Here is an 18,507-nt window from a genome sequence, read left to right as displayed (position 1 = left end):
CAGAAATAAAATCACAATAGTTTCTGATACCAGACGACACCAAGGATTTTGGTGGCAAGAACTTTGTTTTCTGGTTCTTCAGTAATTCTGGCTGGAACACTGGCTGGAATAACTGTCAGCAGACAGGTGGTTGCATCTCCCCAGTGGTGTCTTCCCAAGACAGCATCTAAGGGCACTGGACTTAAAGCATAACTATTCCCAAAGTTCTTGGTTTCAGGGTCCTAGATTGTCTCCAGGATGATTCAAAATTAGGAAAACAGTCAACATAATTGTAAACAAGTATTAAAAACAAAAACCTATTTGATATTTCAAATTGGATGTCCCAGAGACGTTTAAATGTCAACAAGACCAAACAAAATTATCTTTTCCCCCACGTTCATCTCTCTTCTAAACTTCTATATTTCCATCAAAAGCACCACTATTCTTCCTGTCACTCAAGTTCATAATCTTGGCAGCACCCCTCAACTCCTTGTTCTCCCTCACTTCACATAACAAATCATTTTCCATATCTTGCTTTTTTACCTCCACTACAGTTTTTTTTTTAGCACCCTATCCCTTCTCTCTACTCACATAGCTATTACCTTATTTCAGGCTTTTATTACACCTCTTATCTGAATTATTTCAGCAGCTTTCAAATTATTATTCTTACTTCACATTTGTCTCCAATTCAATCTATCCTCCACACAACTGCCAAAGTAATTTTCCTTAAGTGCAGATCTGTAGACATCACTCCCTTACTCAGTAAATTTCAGTTGCTTCTTATTACTTCACAAATTCAATGTAAACTCCTCCATCTAGCTTTTAAAGTATGTTACAACTTTATCACAACATATCTTTTCAGTCTCGTTACTCACCCTTCCATATTGTGCAGTCCACCCAAACTGGTCATCTCTCTATTCTTCTTACTTGGTACTCCATCCCTCAGGTTTCTACCCTAGCACTGTCCATCCACTATATCTAGAATCCATTCCCTTTTCACCTCCATCTTAAAGAATGTCTCTCTTCCTTCAACACAGCTCAAGTCCCATCTCTTACACCAAGCCTTTCTTGATACCCCCAACTGCTAGGGCTCTAGCTCTCTCTCAAACTTCCTTGAATATTTAACCATTTCATGTGTATACTTCTATATGTCCTTTTGCCTCCCTCGTTAGAACTAAATCTAGTTATGAGTAGAGATTATTTCATTTACTATATTTGTATCCCTAGTTCCTAGCATTGTATCTGATATATAAACAATAAATACTTGTTGATTGGTTAATAGCTCACAAGTCTCCAACTGGCATGTTTACAATGACATTAGTCAGATAGAGGGCATGATTAACTCAAAGCAAAGACAACTGAAATGGCTCCATAAGAACAAATACAGCATCTCCCCCATAAACCTGGGGTACATTTTCCCACAAAAATACAAAGATTAATTGCAAAGAACAAATACCTATAGAGTTGACTAGCAGAGGATGCACAGAGGTAATACATATGGCCAAGGCAACTTTTACTTTCCTCTTCCATGTCACCTTCTAATTGTTTCACAAGACTGGGTGAATGCCTGGGACACTGAGAGGTTTGAGTGCATTGCTAAGGGTCACATAGCTAGTGTTTTGCAGAAGTGGTAGCCTGACCCAAGTTGTTCTGATTCTGAGGCTAGGCACTATTACACACTACTTCTTAGCATAAAGGCATATTATTAAAAATACATCATCAATGGGGGAGGCTAGGTGGTGCAGTGAAAAAAGCACCAGCCCTGATGTCAGGAGGACCTGATTTCAAAGCCGGCCTTAGACACTTAACACACACCCACACCCACATACCCACCCACACACCCACACAAACTAGCTTTGTGACCTTGGGCAAGTCACTTAACCCCAACTGCCCCTCCAAAAAGCAAAAAAAAAAAAACATAATCAATAAAGGAGTTTGGCCTATCATGTAACAGAGCTAGGAATAAAAATGAACAATGAAGGTGCTATATTACCACATACAAAATGTTAAAAGTCCTCAGGTGAGTCCTCCAGAGCATTAAATAGATGTACGGTGCATTTATAATCAGACATAGGCAAAAACAGCATAGGATGTGAATATATGGGATGGGTTGTATGCTGTATTTGTGGGGAGTTCAGATACAGGGAGATCCCAGATTCACTGAGCTCTAAGAAGACAGAAGGAAAATGTGAGTATGAATGTGGCTATGGAGCAAATGGTAAACTTAACATATTTCAGAAAATTAAATTGTCAAACTATTTCTTCTTGTTTTTTACAAAACAACTTACTGGAATGGCTAGGTGGTGCAGCAAATAGAGCACCGGCCCAGGAGTCAGAAGGACCTGAGTTCAAATCCGGCCTCAGACACTTAACCCCAATTGCCCTGCCTTCCGCCCTTCCAAAATGCAAAAAAAAAAAAAAAAAAAAAACTTATTAAGAAACTTACCAGACAAGATAGTCTGTCAAGCAATGAGCCATTAGGCATATAGACATACACCAAACAGAAGTTGTCACTATCACTTGAGAAGCCAAGTAATTCTACTAAGTTTTCATGTTGACACCTGTGGCAAACAATTTTTTAAAGGAATTAAGTGTTTAAAATCTTAAATAGTTAAGTTCAGCTAAAAGTTGGAAATTTTTTAAAGGTTTTTTTAAGGCAACTAGGTAGTGCAACAGATAGAACAGCAGGCCTGGAATAAGGAAGGTCTGACTTCAAATCTGACCTGGGACTTGCGAGCTGTGTGAACCTGGGCAAGTCATTTAACCCCTATTTTCCTCCATTTCTCTTCTATAAAATGAGGACACACTAGAAAAGGAAATAGCAAACTATACTTTTATCTTTGCCATGAAAACCCCATTGCCAAAGTCCATAGGGTTATATAGAGTTGGACATGACTAAACAATTGAACAACAAAAATAAAACAGACAAGTAAAGAATAACTTCAACTTCCTTATTTTCACTTTCTCATTATTGTTATCAGTTTCTTCCCTTTTCTTTCTCTCTCTCTAAAAAAAAAAAGACTGGGTCCCCTCATCTTGCCGCTGTGCCAATGCAAAGGTGACTTATGGGCTTGATTCCACCTACTGACTGGCAGAAGAACTTGGACCTGTTCTGTTTATAAACTAGGTTGATTTGCCTCTCCTCAGACAATCTGGTAGCATTCTCTCCCGCCCAGGAGCTCACAATATTGATGTCAGACTCAGTTTGATGACCCAGTTGTATTAACACACTGCAGCTCATAACTCCCAAACTCAAGAATTTCACTAGCTTTAGCCTCTCTGGTAGCTAGAATTAGAGATACATGTACCATTATGCCCATTCCCTTTTCTTTTTTAATAATTTATTATAATCTTAATATAATATCAATAAAACAAATTAAACCTCACAATTATTTACATTTGAAGATTATTCTAATTTTTAGTAGGCAATAATTCAATAATAGAAATAACATAATTCTATTGTGCTTTTTGAAGCAAAAGTTCTTTAGGTCCCATTAACTTGGAAATTATGACCATCCAGTCAAGGACTGTAATGATTATCTTTGCTTAGCTTTTTTCTTCATAAAAAATATAAATAAGATTGTGAAATTATTTAAAACCTTTGATCACAAACATTTTAAGCACCCCCAAACAAATGAGAAGCACCAATATTAAAAATACTCATTAGAGAGGAGCAGAGCCAAGATGGTGAAGAAAAGGCAAGGCCTGAACTCTCCCCCAAGTCCCTCCAAATAACTTTAAATAATGCCTCAAAACAAATTCTGGAGCAGCAAAACCCACAAAAGGGTAGGGTAAAATAATTTTCCAGCACAAAACAACTCAGAAGTGTGGCAGGAAAGGTCTGTTGCACCTTGGTGAGAGTGGAACATAGTCCAGCACAGGCTGAGCCCCAGCAAACCAGCAATAGGCATCAAGGACAACTAAATCAGCAGTGGCAGTGGCAGTTTCTGCACCTCTCAGCCCATAGAAGGTAAGGGAGTCAAACAACTGGTCAGGAGATTACAGAGATCCCTTTGCACATACGGGGGGGGGGGGGGGCAGACTCTGTTACACTGCCCACACCTGAATGTGGGTCTAAGTTCATGATAAGGAAGAACACTACTAGTGTGCCAGAGCTTGCAGCAGGAGGGCATCTGGGACCCTGGTCACAGTTCCAGGGTAGAAAAGAGTGCTTGTGGTCACTCACTGATTACAGTACAGGCCAGGAGGGTAGTAGCTCTCCCTAGCTCATACTACCTTGGAAGAACAGAAAACTTACAGGTTCCCAGATTTATCTCTGAAAATAACTGCACAAAAAACCTGAAGCTTGCGACTGTGCTCCCTCCACCCCCAAAAGCAGGGCCTAACTTTAGTATATAGTTAAAAGAAATAGAAAAAATGAGAAAATAACAGGAAAAGCAGAAGTGAACAAATGGAAAAGTATATACAAAAATCACTGAAGAGAAGAACTCCTTACAAAGCAGGACTGGCCAAATTGAAAAGAAGGCGCAAAAGTTCACTGAAGAAAATAACTCCTTAAAAATTAGAATTGGGCATGTGGAAGCTAATGACTTTATAAGACCTAAAGAAACAATAAAATCAAATCAAAAGAATGAAAAAATAGATTTGAAATTCCTCACTGGAAAAACAATTCACCTGGAAAATTGATCAAGGAGAGATAAGTTAAGAATTATTGGACTAAGGGACGGCCAGGTAGTAAGAGTACCAGCTCCAGTGTCGGGATGATCTGGGGATCAAATCCCAGGCTCAGACACTTAGCACCCACCCAGAAACACCTGGCTGTGTAACCTTGAGCAAGTTACTTAACCCCAATTACTTAGGGGCGGCCAGGTGGCTAAGCAAGTAAGAGCACCCGCTCCAGTGTCAGGATGACCTGGGGATCAAATCTGGGCTCAGATACTTAGCACTACACCCAGAAATAACTGGCCATGTAACCTTGAGCAAGTTACTTAACCCCGATTGCTTTAAAAAAAAATTATTGGACTACCTGAAAGCCAGGATAAAAAAAAAGAGCCTAGACATCATCTTTCAAGAAATTATCAAGGAAAACTGTCCTATATTGTAGAACCAGAGGGTAAAATAGAAATTGAAAGAATACACTGATCCTCTCCTAAAAAAGATCACAAAATGAAAACTGTCAGAAATATGATAGTCAAATTCCAGAGCTCCAAGGTCAAGGAGAAAATACTGCAAGCAGTCAAAAAGAAACAATTCAAATATCATGGAGCCACAGTCAGGCTAACAGAAGATTTAGTAGTTTCTACACTGAAAGATCAGAGGCCTTGGAATACAATATTCTGGAAGGTAAAGGAGCTAGCAATACAACCAAGAATCATCTACCTAGCAAAACTGAGTATTAACCCTTCAGGGGGAAAAACAAATATTCAGTGAAATAGAGGATTTCCAAGCATTCTTGATAAAGAGACCAGAGCTGAACAGAAAATGTACTTCCAAATTCATGATTCAAGAGAAACACAAAAAAGTAAACATGAAAGGGAAATCATAAGGGATTCAACAAGTTTAAACCACTTACATTCTTACATGGGAAAATGATATTTGTAACTCCTAAAATCTTTCTCCTTATTAGGGCAGTTAGGAGTAAACATTGATAGAAGAAATAGGCGTGAGTTTAATATAATGGAATGATTATATAAAAAAATAAGATTAAAGGGTGAAAAAGAAGAATATGTTGGAGAAAGGGAAAGGTAGAATGGAGCAAATTATTTGACATGAAAGAGTTTTTACAGTGGAGGGGAAGATGGAGGAGGTGGATAGGGCTTGTAAACCTCACTCTAATTGGAATTGATTCAAAAAGGGAATAACATACACACTCAGTTGGGTATGCAGAAATCTATCTTACCCTGCAGGAAAGTAGGAGGGGAAGGGATTAAGAGAAAGGATGGGGGGAAGGATGATAGAAAGGAAGCCAGTTTGGGAGGGGTAAATCAGAAGCAAAACACTTTTGAGAATGAACAGGGTGGAAGGAAAGAGAGAGAGTAGGATAAATTGGGGAAATAGGATGAAGGGAAATACACATTTATAATAACTATGAAAAAAATTTACAGTCAATTTCTCTGATAAAGATATTACTTCTTAAATATAAAGAGAACTGAGTCAAATTTATAGAAATGAGCTGTTCTTCAATTGATAAATGGTCAAATGATATGAACAGGCAGTTTTCAGATAAAGAAATCAAAGTTATCTATAATCACATGAAAAATTTCTCTAAATCAAAATTGAAAAATGCAAATTAAAACAACTCTGGGGGTTGAGCCGAGATGGCAGAGTAAAAGCAGAGACTTGCTGGAGCTCTCCCCTAAATCCCTCCAAATACCTGTAAAAAATGACTCTAAGAAAGTTCTAGAGCAGCAGAACACACAAAATGACAGAGTGAAACAAATTTCTAGCCAAAGAGAACCTGGAAGGTCGACATGAAAGGTCTGTTACACCAGGCTGGGAGAGGAGTACAGACCAGTGTGGGCTGTGCCAGCACAGACAGGGGCCCTAGCAAAACCAGAACAGGCCTTATGCACTGAATCACTGAAAGCTGTGGCAATTTCCAGACTCCCCAATCCCACAAATGCCGAAGACAATTTAGAAGGTCAGTAGAAAGGGGCTGTCAGATGTAGGTAAGAGAGGAGTTAGTCCTGGTTGCAGGGCAGCAGCAGCAGCAGCAGTGGCAGCAGAAGCAATGGCTGCTTCCTGGGCTCTTGGCCCACAGACAAGGGGAGGATCAAGTGGCTAATCAGAGGGGGATCACAGGGATCTCTTTGCTGGCACTGGGGTAGGACTCTCTTGCTTTGCCAGTGCTTCAATCTGGGTCACAGCCCTGGGTGGCAGTCCTGGGGTGAGGAGGAGTGCTGGCATGGCAGAGTTTGTGGTGGTGGTGGAGAGGAAATCTTCCTCACAGTTCCAAGGCAGAAAAGAGTGCTTGTGGTCAGTCACAGACCAGAGCACGAGTCAGGAAAGGAATAAACACCTCTGTTTTGATTACACAACCCTGGAAGAACTGAAAATTTACAGGTCCCTAGAAGTATCTTTGAAATGGACTTGGAATATGATATTCCAGAGCTCAGAGGAGTTAGGATTAAAACCAAGAATCACCTACCCAGCAAAACGGATTATAATACTTCAGGGGAAAAATGGATATTCAATGAAATAGAGGACTTTCAAGCATTCTTGATGAGAAGACAGAGCTAAATAGAAAATTTGACTTTCAAATACAAGAATCCAGGGAAACATAAAAAAGTAAACAGGAAAGAGAAATCAGAAGGGACTTACTAAAGCTGAACTGTTTACATTCCTACATGAAAAGATGGTATCTGCAACTCATGAGACCTTTTTCTCAGTATTAGGGTAGTTGAATATGATGGGATGATATCTAAAAAATAAAATTAAGGGATGAAAGAGGAATATATTGGGAAAAGGAGAAAGGGAGAGATAGAATGGGGTAAATTATCTCATATAAAAGAGGCAAGAAAAAGCATTTACACTGGAGAGGAAGAGGGGGAAGGTGAGAGGGAATGAATGAACCTTAATTTCATCAGATTTGATTTAAGGAGGGAATAACATAAACACTCCATAGGGTATCTTACCATACAGGAAAGAAAGGTGGAAAGGGATAAGAGGAAAGGGGATGATAGAAGGGAGGGCAGATTGGGGGAGGGGATAGTCAGAAACAAACACTTTTGAAAAGGAACAGGATCAAAGGAGAACATAGAATAAGTGGGGGTGGGATAGGATGGAGGGAAATATTAGTCTTTCACAACATTACTATAATGGAAGTGTTTTGCATGACTACACATATATAACCTATATTGAATTGCTTGCCTTCTCAAAGAGGGCAGGTGGGGAAGGAGGAAGGGAGAGAATGTGGAAGCCAAAGTTTTAAAAATCAATGTTAAAAATTGTTTTTACATGCAACTGGGAAATAAGATATACAAGCAATAGGGTATAAAAAAATCTATCTTGCCCTATAGGAAAATAGAAGAAAAGGAGATAAGAGAAAGGGGGGAGTTATAGAAGGGAGGGCAGATTGGAGAAAGGGGTAATTAGAATGCATGCCATCTTGGGGTGGGTAATGGGGAGAGATGGGGAAAAAATTTGGAACTCAAAATCTTGTTGAAGTAAATATTGAAAACTAAAAATAAATTAATTAATTAAAAAATACAACTACTCTGAACTATCTGCCTAATATGACAGAAAAGGAAAATGACAAATGTTAAAGGAAATATGGGAAAACTGAGACATTAATGTATTGTTAGTGAAGTTGTGTACTGATTGAACCAATCTGTAGAGCAATTTGGAACTATGCCCAAAGGGCCATAAAATCATGCATACCCTTTGACCAAGTAAAACTACGATTAGGTCTATATCCCAAAGAGATTTTTTTTAAAGAAAAAAAAATATATATATATATATTTAAATATATAGTGGTAGCAAAGAATTAAAAATTGAGGTGATATCCATTAAATGGGGAATTGTTGAACAAGTTTACTGTGTATGATTGTGACAGAATACTATTGTGCTATAAAAAACAATTAGCAGGATGTTTTCAGAAAATCTGGAAAGACTTCCATGAAATGAGGAAATTTAATACAAAATTAAATGAGCAGAACCTGAAGAACATTGTATACATTAGTAGCAATATTGTATGATAAGCAACTATGTATGACATAGCTATTCTGAGCAACACAATCATCCAAGACGATTCTGAAGGAATTATGATGAAAAATGCTATTCATCTCCAGAAAAAGAACCGATGGAATCTGAAGGCAAATAAAAGCATATTTTTTCCTTGCTTTATTTTTCTTTTTTTTAAATTGTGTTTTATTTCAAAACACAACTAACATGGAAATAGGTTTTCCATGACTGCTTATGTATAACATATCAAACTGCTCTCCTTCTCAAAGAGAGGGGAAGGGAAAGGAAGAAGGGAAAGAATTTAAAACTCAAAATTTTTTAAAACTATTATTACAAATCGTTTTTACATGTAACTGGGGAAAAATAAGATGTTAAAATTTTTAAAAAATAAAATAATATATTAATTACAAATAAATCTTTTCTACCAACTAAAAAAAGTGTTCTAAGATCTTCTACTAGAAAAAGGTTTGTGGGGCAGCCAGGTAGCACAGCGAGTAAGAGCACCGGCTCCAGTGTTGAGAAGACCTGGAGATCGAATCCCAGGCTCAGACACTTGGCACCCACCCAGAAACACCTGGCCGTGTAACCTTGAGCAAGTTACTTAACCCCAATTGCTTAGGGGCAGCCAGGTGGCTCAGCGAGTAAGAGCACTGGTTCCAGTGTCGGGATGACCTGGATCAAATCCGGGCTCAGATACTCAGCACCACACCCAGAAATAACTGGCTGTGTAACCTTGAGCAAGTTACTTAACCCCGATTGCTTAAAAAAAAAAAAAAAAAAGAAAAGAAAAACGTTTGAATGAATAAACTTTTTTTGGTTTGAGTTAATAAAAGGTCACATGATTTCAAGTTAGAAGAAACCTTGCAAATCATTTAGTACAACTCCCTATAATTTTACAGATGAGTAAACAGGCCCAAAGAAATTAAGTGACTTGCTTAAGATCACATTATTAATACTTTAAGTAATAAAAACTGGTCATTTATCTACAAATACAGTCCTTTAGTCAGTATATAAGAACTGTTTTTCATCAGGTACATACTTGTCAGGAACAAAACTGTACTTCTTTTATAACATATATTAATATATATTACATATATAACATAGTGTATATATATACATATACACTACATATAAAATATAGTATATATACTATATATAAAACTATATTTCTTTTATAATATCTTCTGATTCATATTTTTCTTTATGACACACTCCCCAACATGTCCCCCACTAATTAGGGTCAATTTTTCACAATTCACAATCACCAACAATATTGATGCCTTTCCTGACCAAAGCAGCTATGAGGACCCTTAGATTTCTTTCATGTGTAGTTGTTATACTTTATAATTCCATGACTTGTGTCATTTTTTATCCCTTAGAAACATCCCCCTAAATTAATTTTCCCTATTGATTTTGCTAAAGCTAAATAAAAGGATGATTCACAGATATTTGCTGGAGAAGCAAAGGAGACAGAAGTGGATTTTATCATATGGTCAAAAGCTACAAAAGACATTATTTCATGGGACATTTTAGGTTACTATGAACTGTAGTATTAATGGATAAATTTTTACAGAAAGAGCACCATGGGGGCGGCTAGATGGTGCAGTTAGTAAGAGTGCCGGCCCCAAAGTCGGGAGGACCCAGAATCGGTTCTGGCCTCAGATATTTAACACTCACACAAAAAAACTGGCCATGTAACCTTGAGCAAGTTACTTAACCCCAATTGCTTTAAAAAAAAAAAAGAGCACCATGAAAATAATTGTACATGACGCAACATTACTGAGGACAAAATGGTAAAGAAAATTTCATGAAGAACTTGCTAAGATTTTCCAAATCAAATCAACATACATTCACAATACTTGGTGATTTCAATGCAAAAGTGAGAAATAGCAACCATGAAAGAAATAAATGGGAAAGTCTGATTCAGAAGAAAGAAACAGGAGAGGTCAAAGACTTATAGATTATCCTGGGCATGGTGGCACATGCCTGTAATGCCTGCTAATAGGGATTGGTAAATTGGTGGATCTTTTGAATTTAAGAGATCTGAGTTATAGTGGGCTAAGTTGCTAAAGTGTCCAAAGTAGGTTCAGTATTAATATTATGAGCCCATAAGAGAAGAAGGGCCACTAAGTTGCCCAAAAAGGAACAAGCTGGACCAAGTTAGAAACAGAGGTAAAACTCCTGTGCCAGTCAGTAGTGGGATTGAGCACATAAGCAGCCCTAGAACTCTAAACAGGGACAAGGTAGGGAGACTTAGTCTCAAAAAAGAAAAAAAAAGATTATGCACAAGCCTTATAAATTTATATTATGTACACAATGTTTAAACAACAAAAATAATTGGTAAGTACTGGACATGGTAAATATCAAATAATATCACAAGAATGAAAATGTCTACATTTGAGTACATAGGAAAAGATTCCTCATTAATGTGAGTTATTCTAAGGCCTGTGTAACAGTCAGACCACCAATTTGTCAGAGCAAAGATAAAAATTTATAACACGAAACAAAAGCAATGAGAAAAATATATGGCATACATTCTAAAAGATCTTGCCCTGATTTAAGCAAGTTATGGAAAATTAATAAAGGGTAAATGGACAACAGAAATGACAATGACACCAGAATTAACTGCCATGATAAAGTGGTTAAAGAACCTATAATGCACCTCAGTAAATAAACATTTGACTTACTTCTCAAATGAAGAGAGACAGTTATTAGAGACAACACTGATTTAGCATATAAACTCATCTGTAAAATCTAGTATAGGATGCCTATTATAGGCAATAATATTTGTTTCTTTTCTTTTTTTTTTTTTGCTTTTTGGAGGGCAATTGGGTTTTAAGTATCTTGCCCAAGGTTACACAGCTAGCTTTTTTGTTTGTTTGTATGTGTTAAGTGTCTGAGGCCGGATCCGAACTCAGGTCCTCCTGACTCCAGTGCCAGCACTCTACTCACTGCGCCACCTAGCCGCCCCAGCAATAATATTTCATAAAGCCATGAGAAGCAATTAGGAGTAAAATCACTCTAAAAAATAAAGAAACTAAGTCTTCCCATGGATAAAAATGGAAAGGGGACAATGACCACAAGAAAATGGAAAACAAAAAAGAACCCTCAACTATTTTTTTATCATCAAGTTTAGTGGAACCATCATATTTGTTCCCTAATATCCTAGAACCTAAGATGCTTTTAAAAGAGGTAGAAAAAATACTAGAGAAAAAATAACAACTAGCATTTATATAGCTCTTTAAGGTTTATAAAACATAATATGTTATCTCATTTGATTTTCCTAACAACCCTGTGAAGTAGATCTTACTATTATCCCCATTTTACAGATGAGAAAACCAAGGCATAGAGGGGTTAATTGGCTTGCCAGAGTCACAGCCAGTAAGTGTCAAAATTTATTCACCTAGCTCTACATCTTTATTAGGGATATTTGAGGATCTCCTTACTTATAGCCACCTGTTCTTGGGAATTCTGAGGGCCTTCTGTATCATAAAATAACTAATAATTGTAAGAATTAAATTCTGTATGATTTCTTGTAATACTATTTTAAAATATATGGCTGCATATATATTTTTCTGATTTATTTATCTATAGTTATACTGATATGAGAGTAACAGAATTTTTGAGCTAGAAGGAAGGTTGGTCTTATCTAATCCTTGTATTTTCATTTTACATATAGAATGAAAACCAAAGAAGTTATATGCCTTAAAAAAGGTCACACAGATTGTATCATAGCTAGGAATAGAACCTCTATCTCCTGACTTTCATTTTAGTGCTCCCTTTTTTTTCTGGTGCTTGCTTTTTTTTTTTCTGGTGTTCTTTCATTTGCAAAAATTGTCTTTTGAATACTTACTTTGCCATTAGCTGTATTTCTTGGTTAAACTGTTGTTTTAGTTCTTCAGTACACATATCAGCCATCTATAAAACAAAAACGTCACCAAATCACAGATCTTTTAATTATCAGAAACTTCAGGTAATCATCCAGTCTGGCTCTAGTCAGGTAAACAAATACCTGAAGCCCAGACAGGTGAAATAACTTTTCTGAGGTCACAAAGCTTTTTAGTTGGGGGGTAGGGTGGGAATGGGGAAAAAATATAAAATATAAATGAAGGAAATTATATGAAATCATATTTATGAAGCAACTTTCTCTCAGAGAGTTTTAAATCAGGGACAAAATTAGATCACTCTCAGATGCTTTTGTTTTTAAAAGACCCAGTAGGCCTTAGAGCAAACAATTATGAAATGTCCCCTAAGAAGTTTAAGGAGATAGTAACCCAGATCTTCTCACAGCTTTCTGTTTATCATGGCAACGCTGCTACTCTATAAATGTATAATAATAATGGAATTATGTGGAAGTGGAAGTGGAAGGCAGTGAGCCATTAATGAGCCAAGGATAATACCAAGAATGAATAATAGTTCTTTTACCTTCAATAATGTGGCCTATGGATAAAGATCATTAGGTTGTGAATTAAGTTTATCAACAACTAAAACTATAATTTTTAACTTCCTTAATGCTTTTTGTCTGTTTTTCTGGGTTGTGACAGTACAAGTTAATAAGATAAAAAGTCTATTTACAACCGTCCTTACATATAAAAACTGTAACACCTTCCACAAAAACAACTTTAATGCCTCATGATGATATGGAGGGGACCCTGGATTCTTGAAAACTGTGACAGAAAAGCCTAAACTTTGATAGGTCCTACTAAACTGGAAAGGTTTTAAGTATGGGTCTACAGATGGACTACATGTCTGTTGTCTGAAAAGTCACCTATTTAAATTTGAAGAAACTCATCACCAGAGTGGTAACAGATGATTTTGATTGGGGGTTGAGGGGGAGGGGCAGGGAAATGGCTACAACCACACTGATGAAACCACAAATCATTAAGCTAATGAGTAAAGAAGAAGCTATAAAATGCTGCACAGATATTAACAATTACATTTAAAAATTTTTAAAGTGCTTTTTTCCAATCTTGGATAAGTCTACTGATGTCAGCATAATTACTTTTTTCTTATCATTTCAGTTACAGAGACAGCTCATATTTACATTGTACTTTAAGGTTTACAAAGCACTTTCCTCCTAACAACAGGCAATGCAAGTATTACTTTCTTAAGAGGTTGTGATTGCCAATAGTTGGAGAAACGATAAATGCTGAAGTCAGATATGAACTTAATTCTCCCAACCTTGAGACCAGCACCCTTTCCACTATACCATACTGCTTAACATATATAAAGTAAAATTTGGGGTAATGCTTACCCAAGTGAGTAAAAGTAAACACTACTCTCCATTTATGCCAATGCAATAAACAAAATTATTGTCTAAAATAGTTACTTTTCTGGGGGTCTGGAATTCCTGTCACTGGGAAAGTCTGAGACTGATGGATTGCTTAAGTTTAGGAGTTTTGAGTTACAATAGAGATAAAGCTAACTGTGTGTCTGGCACCACTATGGTTTGCCCTAACAAATGGGAAGCCACTAGACTGCCCAAGGAGGCAGCAAAACAACTAAAATTGGCAATGCAGCAGGAGGAAGCTTCCATGTCAATCATCAAGAGGACTGGCCTGGGAGTTGGCCACTGTATTTCCAGACTATGCAAAAAATGGAGATGCAACCAAAAAAAAAAAGGATTATTATCTCATTATAAAATAACTATTTAATTTCTCCTACAGGGAAAGTTAACTTACAGTTGTAAGTTTCTTCACTGCCACAGTTCTGTTATTGATATTGCCTCTATACACAACTCCAAAGCCTCCCTCTCCCATTTTGTTTCCACCAGCTGACATAGGGTTCTCATCAAAGTTATTTGTAACACTTTTTAATTCATAAAATGAAAAACTCTGAAAACCTGCAACATCAATGAGAGGAAAAAAGTTCATTAAATAAAAGAAAAATTCAGAATTTCCAGATAACCAATGATTTGTTACAATTTAAACACTAACACTGCAGGAATTGCCCCTTACTGACCTTATACAGGAAAAAAAAAAGATGAAAATTATTATATCAATTCTAAGTTAGTGTGTCTTTCCAACAAAATTGAGAGCATGAATAATTCCCTCACACCCATACACATACTTAGGTACTACCAAGTCTAACCACACACTTGTAGGTTACTCCAGCTTCAGTCAGCTACTTGATTGAGTTCTTGCTATGTATTTATCCTCTTGATTTCTGGTGATAGAGAGGTATATTTTTATTACTCCTTAACAGACTTATAGTTTTTTGTTGATTTTTAGCTAATTAGTTGTGTCTGACTTACTTCATGACCCCATTTAGGATTTTCTTAGCAAAGATACTGGTGGTTTGCCATTTCCCTCTCTAGCTCATTTTACAGATGAGGAAACTGAGGCAAAGAGGGGTAAGTGATTTACCCAGGGTCACACAGCTAGGAAGTGTCAGAGACTGGATTTGAACTAAGATCCTCCTGGCTCCAGGGACAGCACACTATCCACTGTGCCACATAGCTACCCCAAAACTTGAAGTTTATTCTCCATAATTAACTACTTAACTTGAGCTCCACTTTATTAATAATATTCAATGAACTAGAGAAAACTCCTTTCCCATTAGTAATTACTTATCTATTTAAATAAATGTTAACATTACTGAATATATAATGTGACAGGAGCAATTATTAACAGACACATGTACATACAAATAAAACAATTTACAATATCTTGGCTATGACCAATGTCACCATCAGTGTAACTTGAAATTCTCAAAGTAAGAACCCCAAAATGTGACTAACTAAATTACACCATTAATTAGTTTTGTGTAATAAAAACTTATACTAAAGTATAAAGGAAAATTCACTTTGTTGCTGTCATAATCAATTTAGTCATGTACAGCTCTGCTTTACTTCATAAAATGAAAAACTCTGAAAACCTTTTTGGGTTTTCTTAAGAAAGATACTGGAGTGGTTTACCACTGCCTCCTCCAAGGTTAGTATGCATAAGTGACTTCCCCAAGGTCACAGAGCTAGTAAGTGTCTGGGATCACATTTGAGCTCAGGAAGAAAGTCTTCCTGACTCCAGGCCCAGCACTCTATCAACTGCACCAATGGCTGCTGAATAATGATGATTAGGTCTGTAGACAGTCTTGGATATGATTGGGAAATAAAGACTAGAGGAATTAGGCAAGCAAAAGAAAACAAGAGAAGTGTCAGATCAGAATATGGAAAGGCCAATTTTGAGTGCTTTAATCAACATTACTCAAGTGATATAAAAAGGAGGGAAGAAAATTAGCGCATAGGAATGAGAAAAGAATAGAGAGAGTTAAAGGAAAATTGGGGTCCATTTGCACTGAAGGTGTGAATAGAGGGCTTGAAAGTAAAGAGTTGTAGAGTTCTGGAAAAAGGAGGTCTGAGGAAGGGTTTTGATAAGATTTGAGGAATTTTTTAGAGAAATACCTCTTTGACAAGTACTGTCTTCCCCCAATCAACACACTACCCTAAACAATAAAAGATTACAAGAGAAATTTCACAAGACTCTGAAAGGTTAAGTGAAAATTTAATATACATGTTAATTAACTGATTGATAGACAAAAATATTGTTTCTTTGGTCTGGTTTAAATAGTTAGGCTAAAGGTCTAGGTCAAAAAAAAAATTAGTAAGTAGCTTTTCCTGCCTAGGTTACAACTAAAATGCCTCAGGGTAAAGAGAGATGTGCCCTTTTATCTGCCCTCTTAGTACACTAGTAGGATTAAGTTAGGAAAATAAAAGCAATTGATTTGGCTCTTTGGATTATTTAAAGAAATGAACAAATATTTAGAGGAACTGGGGGTGTCACCATCAATTTTTTGAAGATGAGGTAACTGAAAGCTTTGGGAAAATGAAATTTAAACACTGCCATTAGTAATTATAAATCAAGAATTAATTTGGTTGAAATTTTTGTTCTGAAACAAAAGTATATTTGTGTCACTGAAGGAATTTTGTAGCACTTGTTCTTTACTTATTTTTCAAACAGTTTATATTTGTTGCTGCTTAATTGGTCAAGCTCATGTTTGTTGCTTCCATCACACTATCTAACCATCTCATCCTCTGCAATCCCTTCTCCTTTTTCCTTCAATATTTCCCAACATCAGGATCTTTTTCAATGAATCCCATCTTCTCATTATGCGGCCAGAGTATTTGTCAGCATTTGTCCTTCCAATGAATCCTCTGAATTGATTTAAGTATGACTGATTTGATCTCCTTGCTGTCCAAGAGACTCTCAAAAGTCTTCAATACCACAATTCAAAAATGTCAATTCTTAGTTCAAATCTGGCATCAGACACTTACTAGCTGTGTGACCCTGAGCATGTCACATAACCCTATTTACCCCAGTTCCTTATCTATAAAATGACCCAGAGAAGAAAATGGCAAATCATTCTAGTATCTTTGCCAAGAAAACCCCAAATGCGGTCACAGAGTTGGACATGACTGAAATAAGAACAAACAAACAAAAAATTCAGTTAGTCCAGGAATTCTTGAGTTAATTTTTTTTTATCTATTTTCCAGGTAAATTTTTTTTTTCCTATGAGATATCTGACTTTTTTTTTCTATTATACTTTACCTTATTGTTTCTTGATGGCTCATGGAGTCATTAGCTTCCACTTGGCCAATTCTGGGGTTTTTGTTTTTTTGTTTAGTTGGTTAGTTTGGGGTTTTTTTGCTTTTTGGAGGGGGAAGGCAGGGCAATTGGGGTTAAGTGACCTGCCCAAGGTCACACAGCTAGTAAGTGATAAGTGTCTGAGGCCAAATTTGAACTCAGGTCCTCCTGACTCCAGGGCCTGTGCTCTATTTACTGCGCTACCTAGCCACCCTACCCAATTCCAGTTTTTAAGAAATCATTTTTGGGACAGCCCTTCTGTTGTATTCATCGCTTAGTCTGGGGGCCTATACATTTTCACTACTTTCAAATTAGTGTAATCCAGGAAGAGAACTCTTCATTGCCCTCGTGGTTTGTGCTCTGAAAATTCCTGACTAGCTTTGGATCTGTTCACGTGTTCAATTTCCATATACCACTGCAATATTCTGTCACAGTTACTGCAAGTTCTGGTTTTGTTCTCCCACCTTGGTTTATTCTACTGCAGGCTTACATACAGTTTAGAACCAAGTCCCCACTATGTTCTTGGGCTCAGAGTCACACAGCTATGTTTCTGGAGATTATTCTTTGCTCCTTCACAGCTACAACTGTTCCTCTCCACCCTATTACTATGACCCAGAACTAATAATGGGCAACAAAGTTGCCAGAAGGCCCCTGTTCCTGTACCCAGTACGGCAAACCCCGAGGATCTCTTTCTGCCCAAAGGTTCAGACCCCTTACCACCTCTGGGTGCGGAGCTGCTCCCCACTGCTGCTGCGGCAGTCAGACTCGTCACTTCCACCTGTCATGGCATTTCTGCAGCTGCTACCACACTATATTCCTGGCCAGCCTCTACCTCAGTGTCCCCAGATCTTTCTCTGGTGCATTATTTTCTATTTTAGAAAGACTTGAGGTTTTGAGGATCTGAAAAAATATCTAATTTCGGTATGATTTTTTTTTTGAGAAAACAGTGCCAACTCTTTGTGATCACTACTTCCTTTTCTAAATATTTACTAGTCATTCCTTTGATGACACATTCCACACACAGAACTTCTTAAACTGTGAATCACAACCCTCTATGGGATTTCAACCCACAGTTTCAGGAGCACTGAAGTAGTCACACGTGGAAAAAGTTTGAGAAGTCCTGTTTGGCCAGAAATTCAAGCCAAGATCCCTGGCCTATCTAAAGCTTACAGATTCTCTCCTCTTCAGTTTTCTTTTCTTTTTTGAAAATTTTAAAACAAAATGCCTTTCTAGTTCTACTGAAACTTCCTCAATAATTCAAAGAAAACTTGTTATAATGAGGATTTCTTTTATGTGTAGGTGGAAC

General features: G+C 37.0%; 1 protein-coding gene across 2 annotated transcripts in view; it reads right to left on the bottom strand.

The window, feature by feature from the left end:
* Window positions 1–18,507, bottom strand: part of IRAK4 (interleukin 1 receptor associated kinase 4) — a 53,681-nt gene that overhangs the window by 20,440 nt on the left and 14,734 nt on the right. For both annotated transcript variants that reach the window (XM_069094235.1, XM_069094236.1), the window contains 3 exons: window positions 14,304–14,464; window positions 12,476–12,540; window positions 2,426–2,540 (listed from right to left, as the gene is read on the bottom strand). In XM_069094235.1, coding sequence (XP_068950336.1) covers window positions 2,426–2,540; window positions 12,476–12,540; window positions 14,304–14,464 — 341 coding nt within the window. The remainder of the gene's footprint in view (window positions 1–2,425; window positions 2,541–12,475; window positions 12,541–14,303; window positions 14,465–18,507) is intronic.

This window comes from Petaurus breviceps, unplaced genomic scaffold (genome assembly GCF_028583685.1).
Source record: "Petaurus breviceps papuanus isolate PSGF00001 unplaced genomic scaffold, PetGlider_PUasm1.0 216, whole genome shotgun sequence".
NCBI lineage: Eukaryota > Metazoa > Chordata > Mammalia > Diprotodontia > Petauridae > Petaurus > Petaurus breviceps.
Note: the sequence above shows the minus strand (reverse complement) of the source record. Positions and strands in the feature narration are given on the sequence as shown.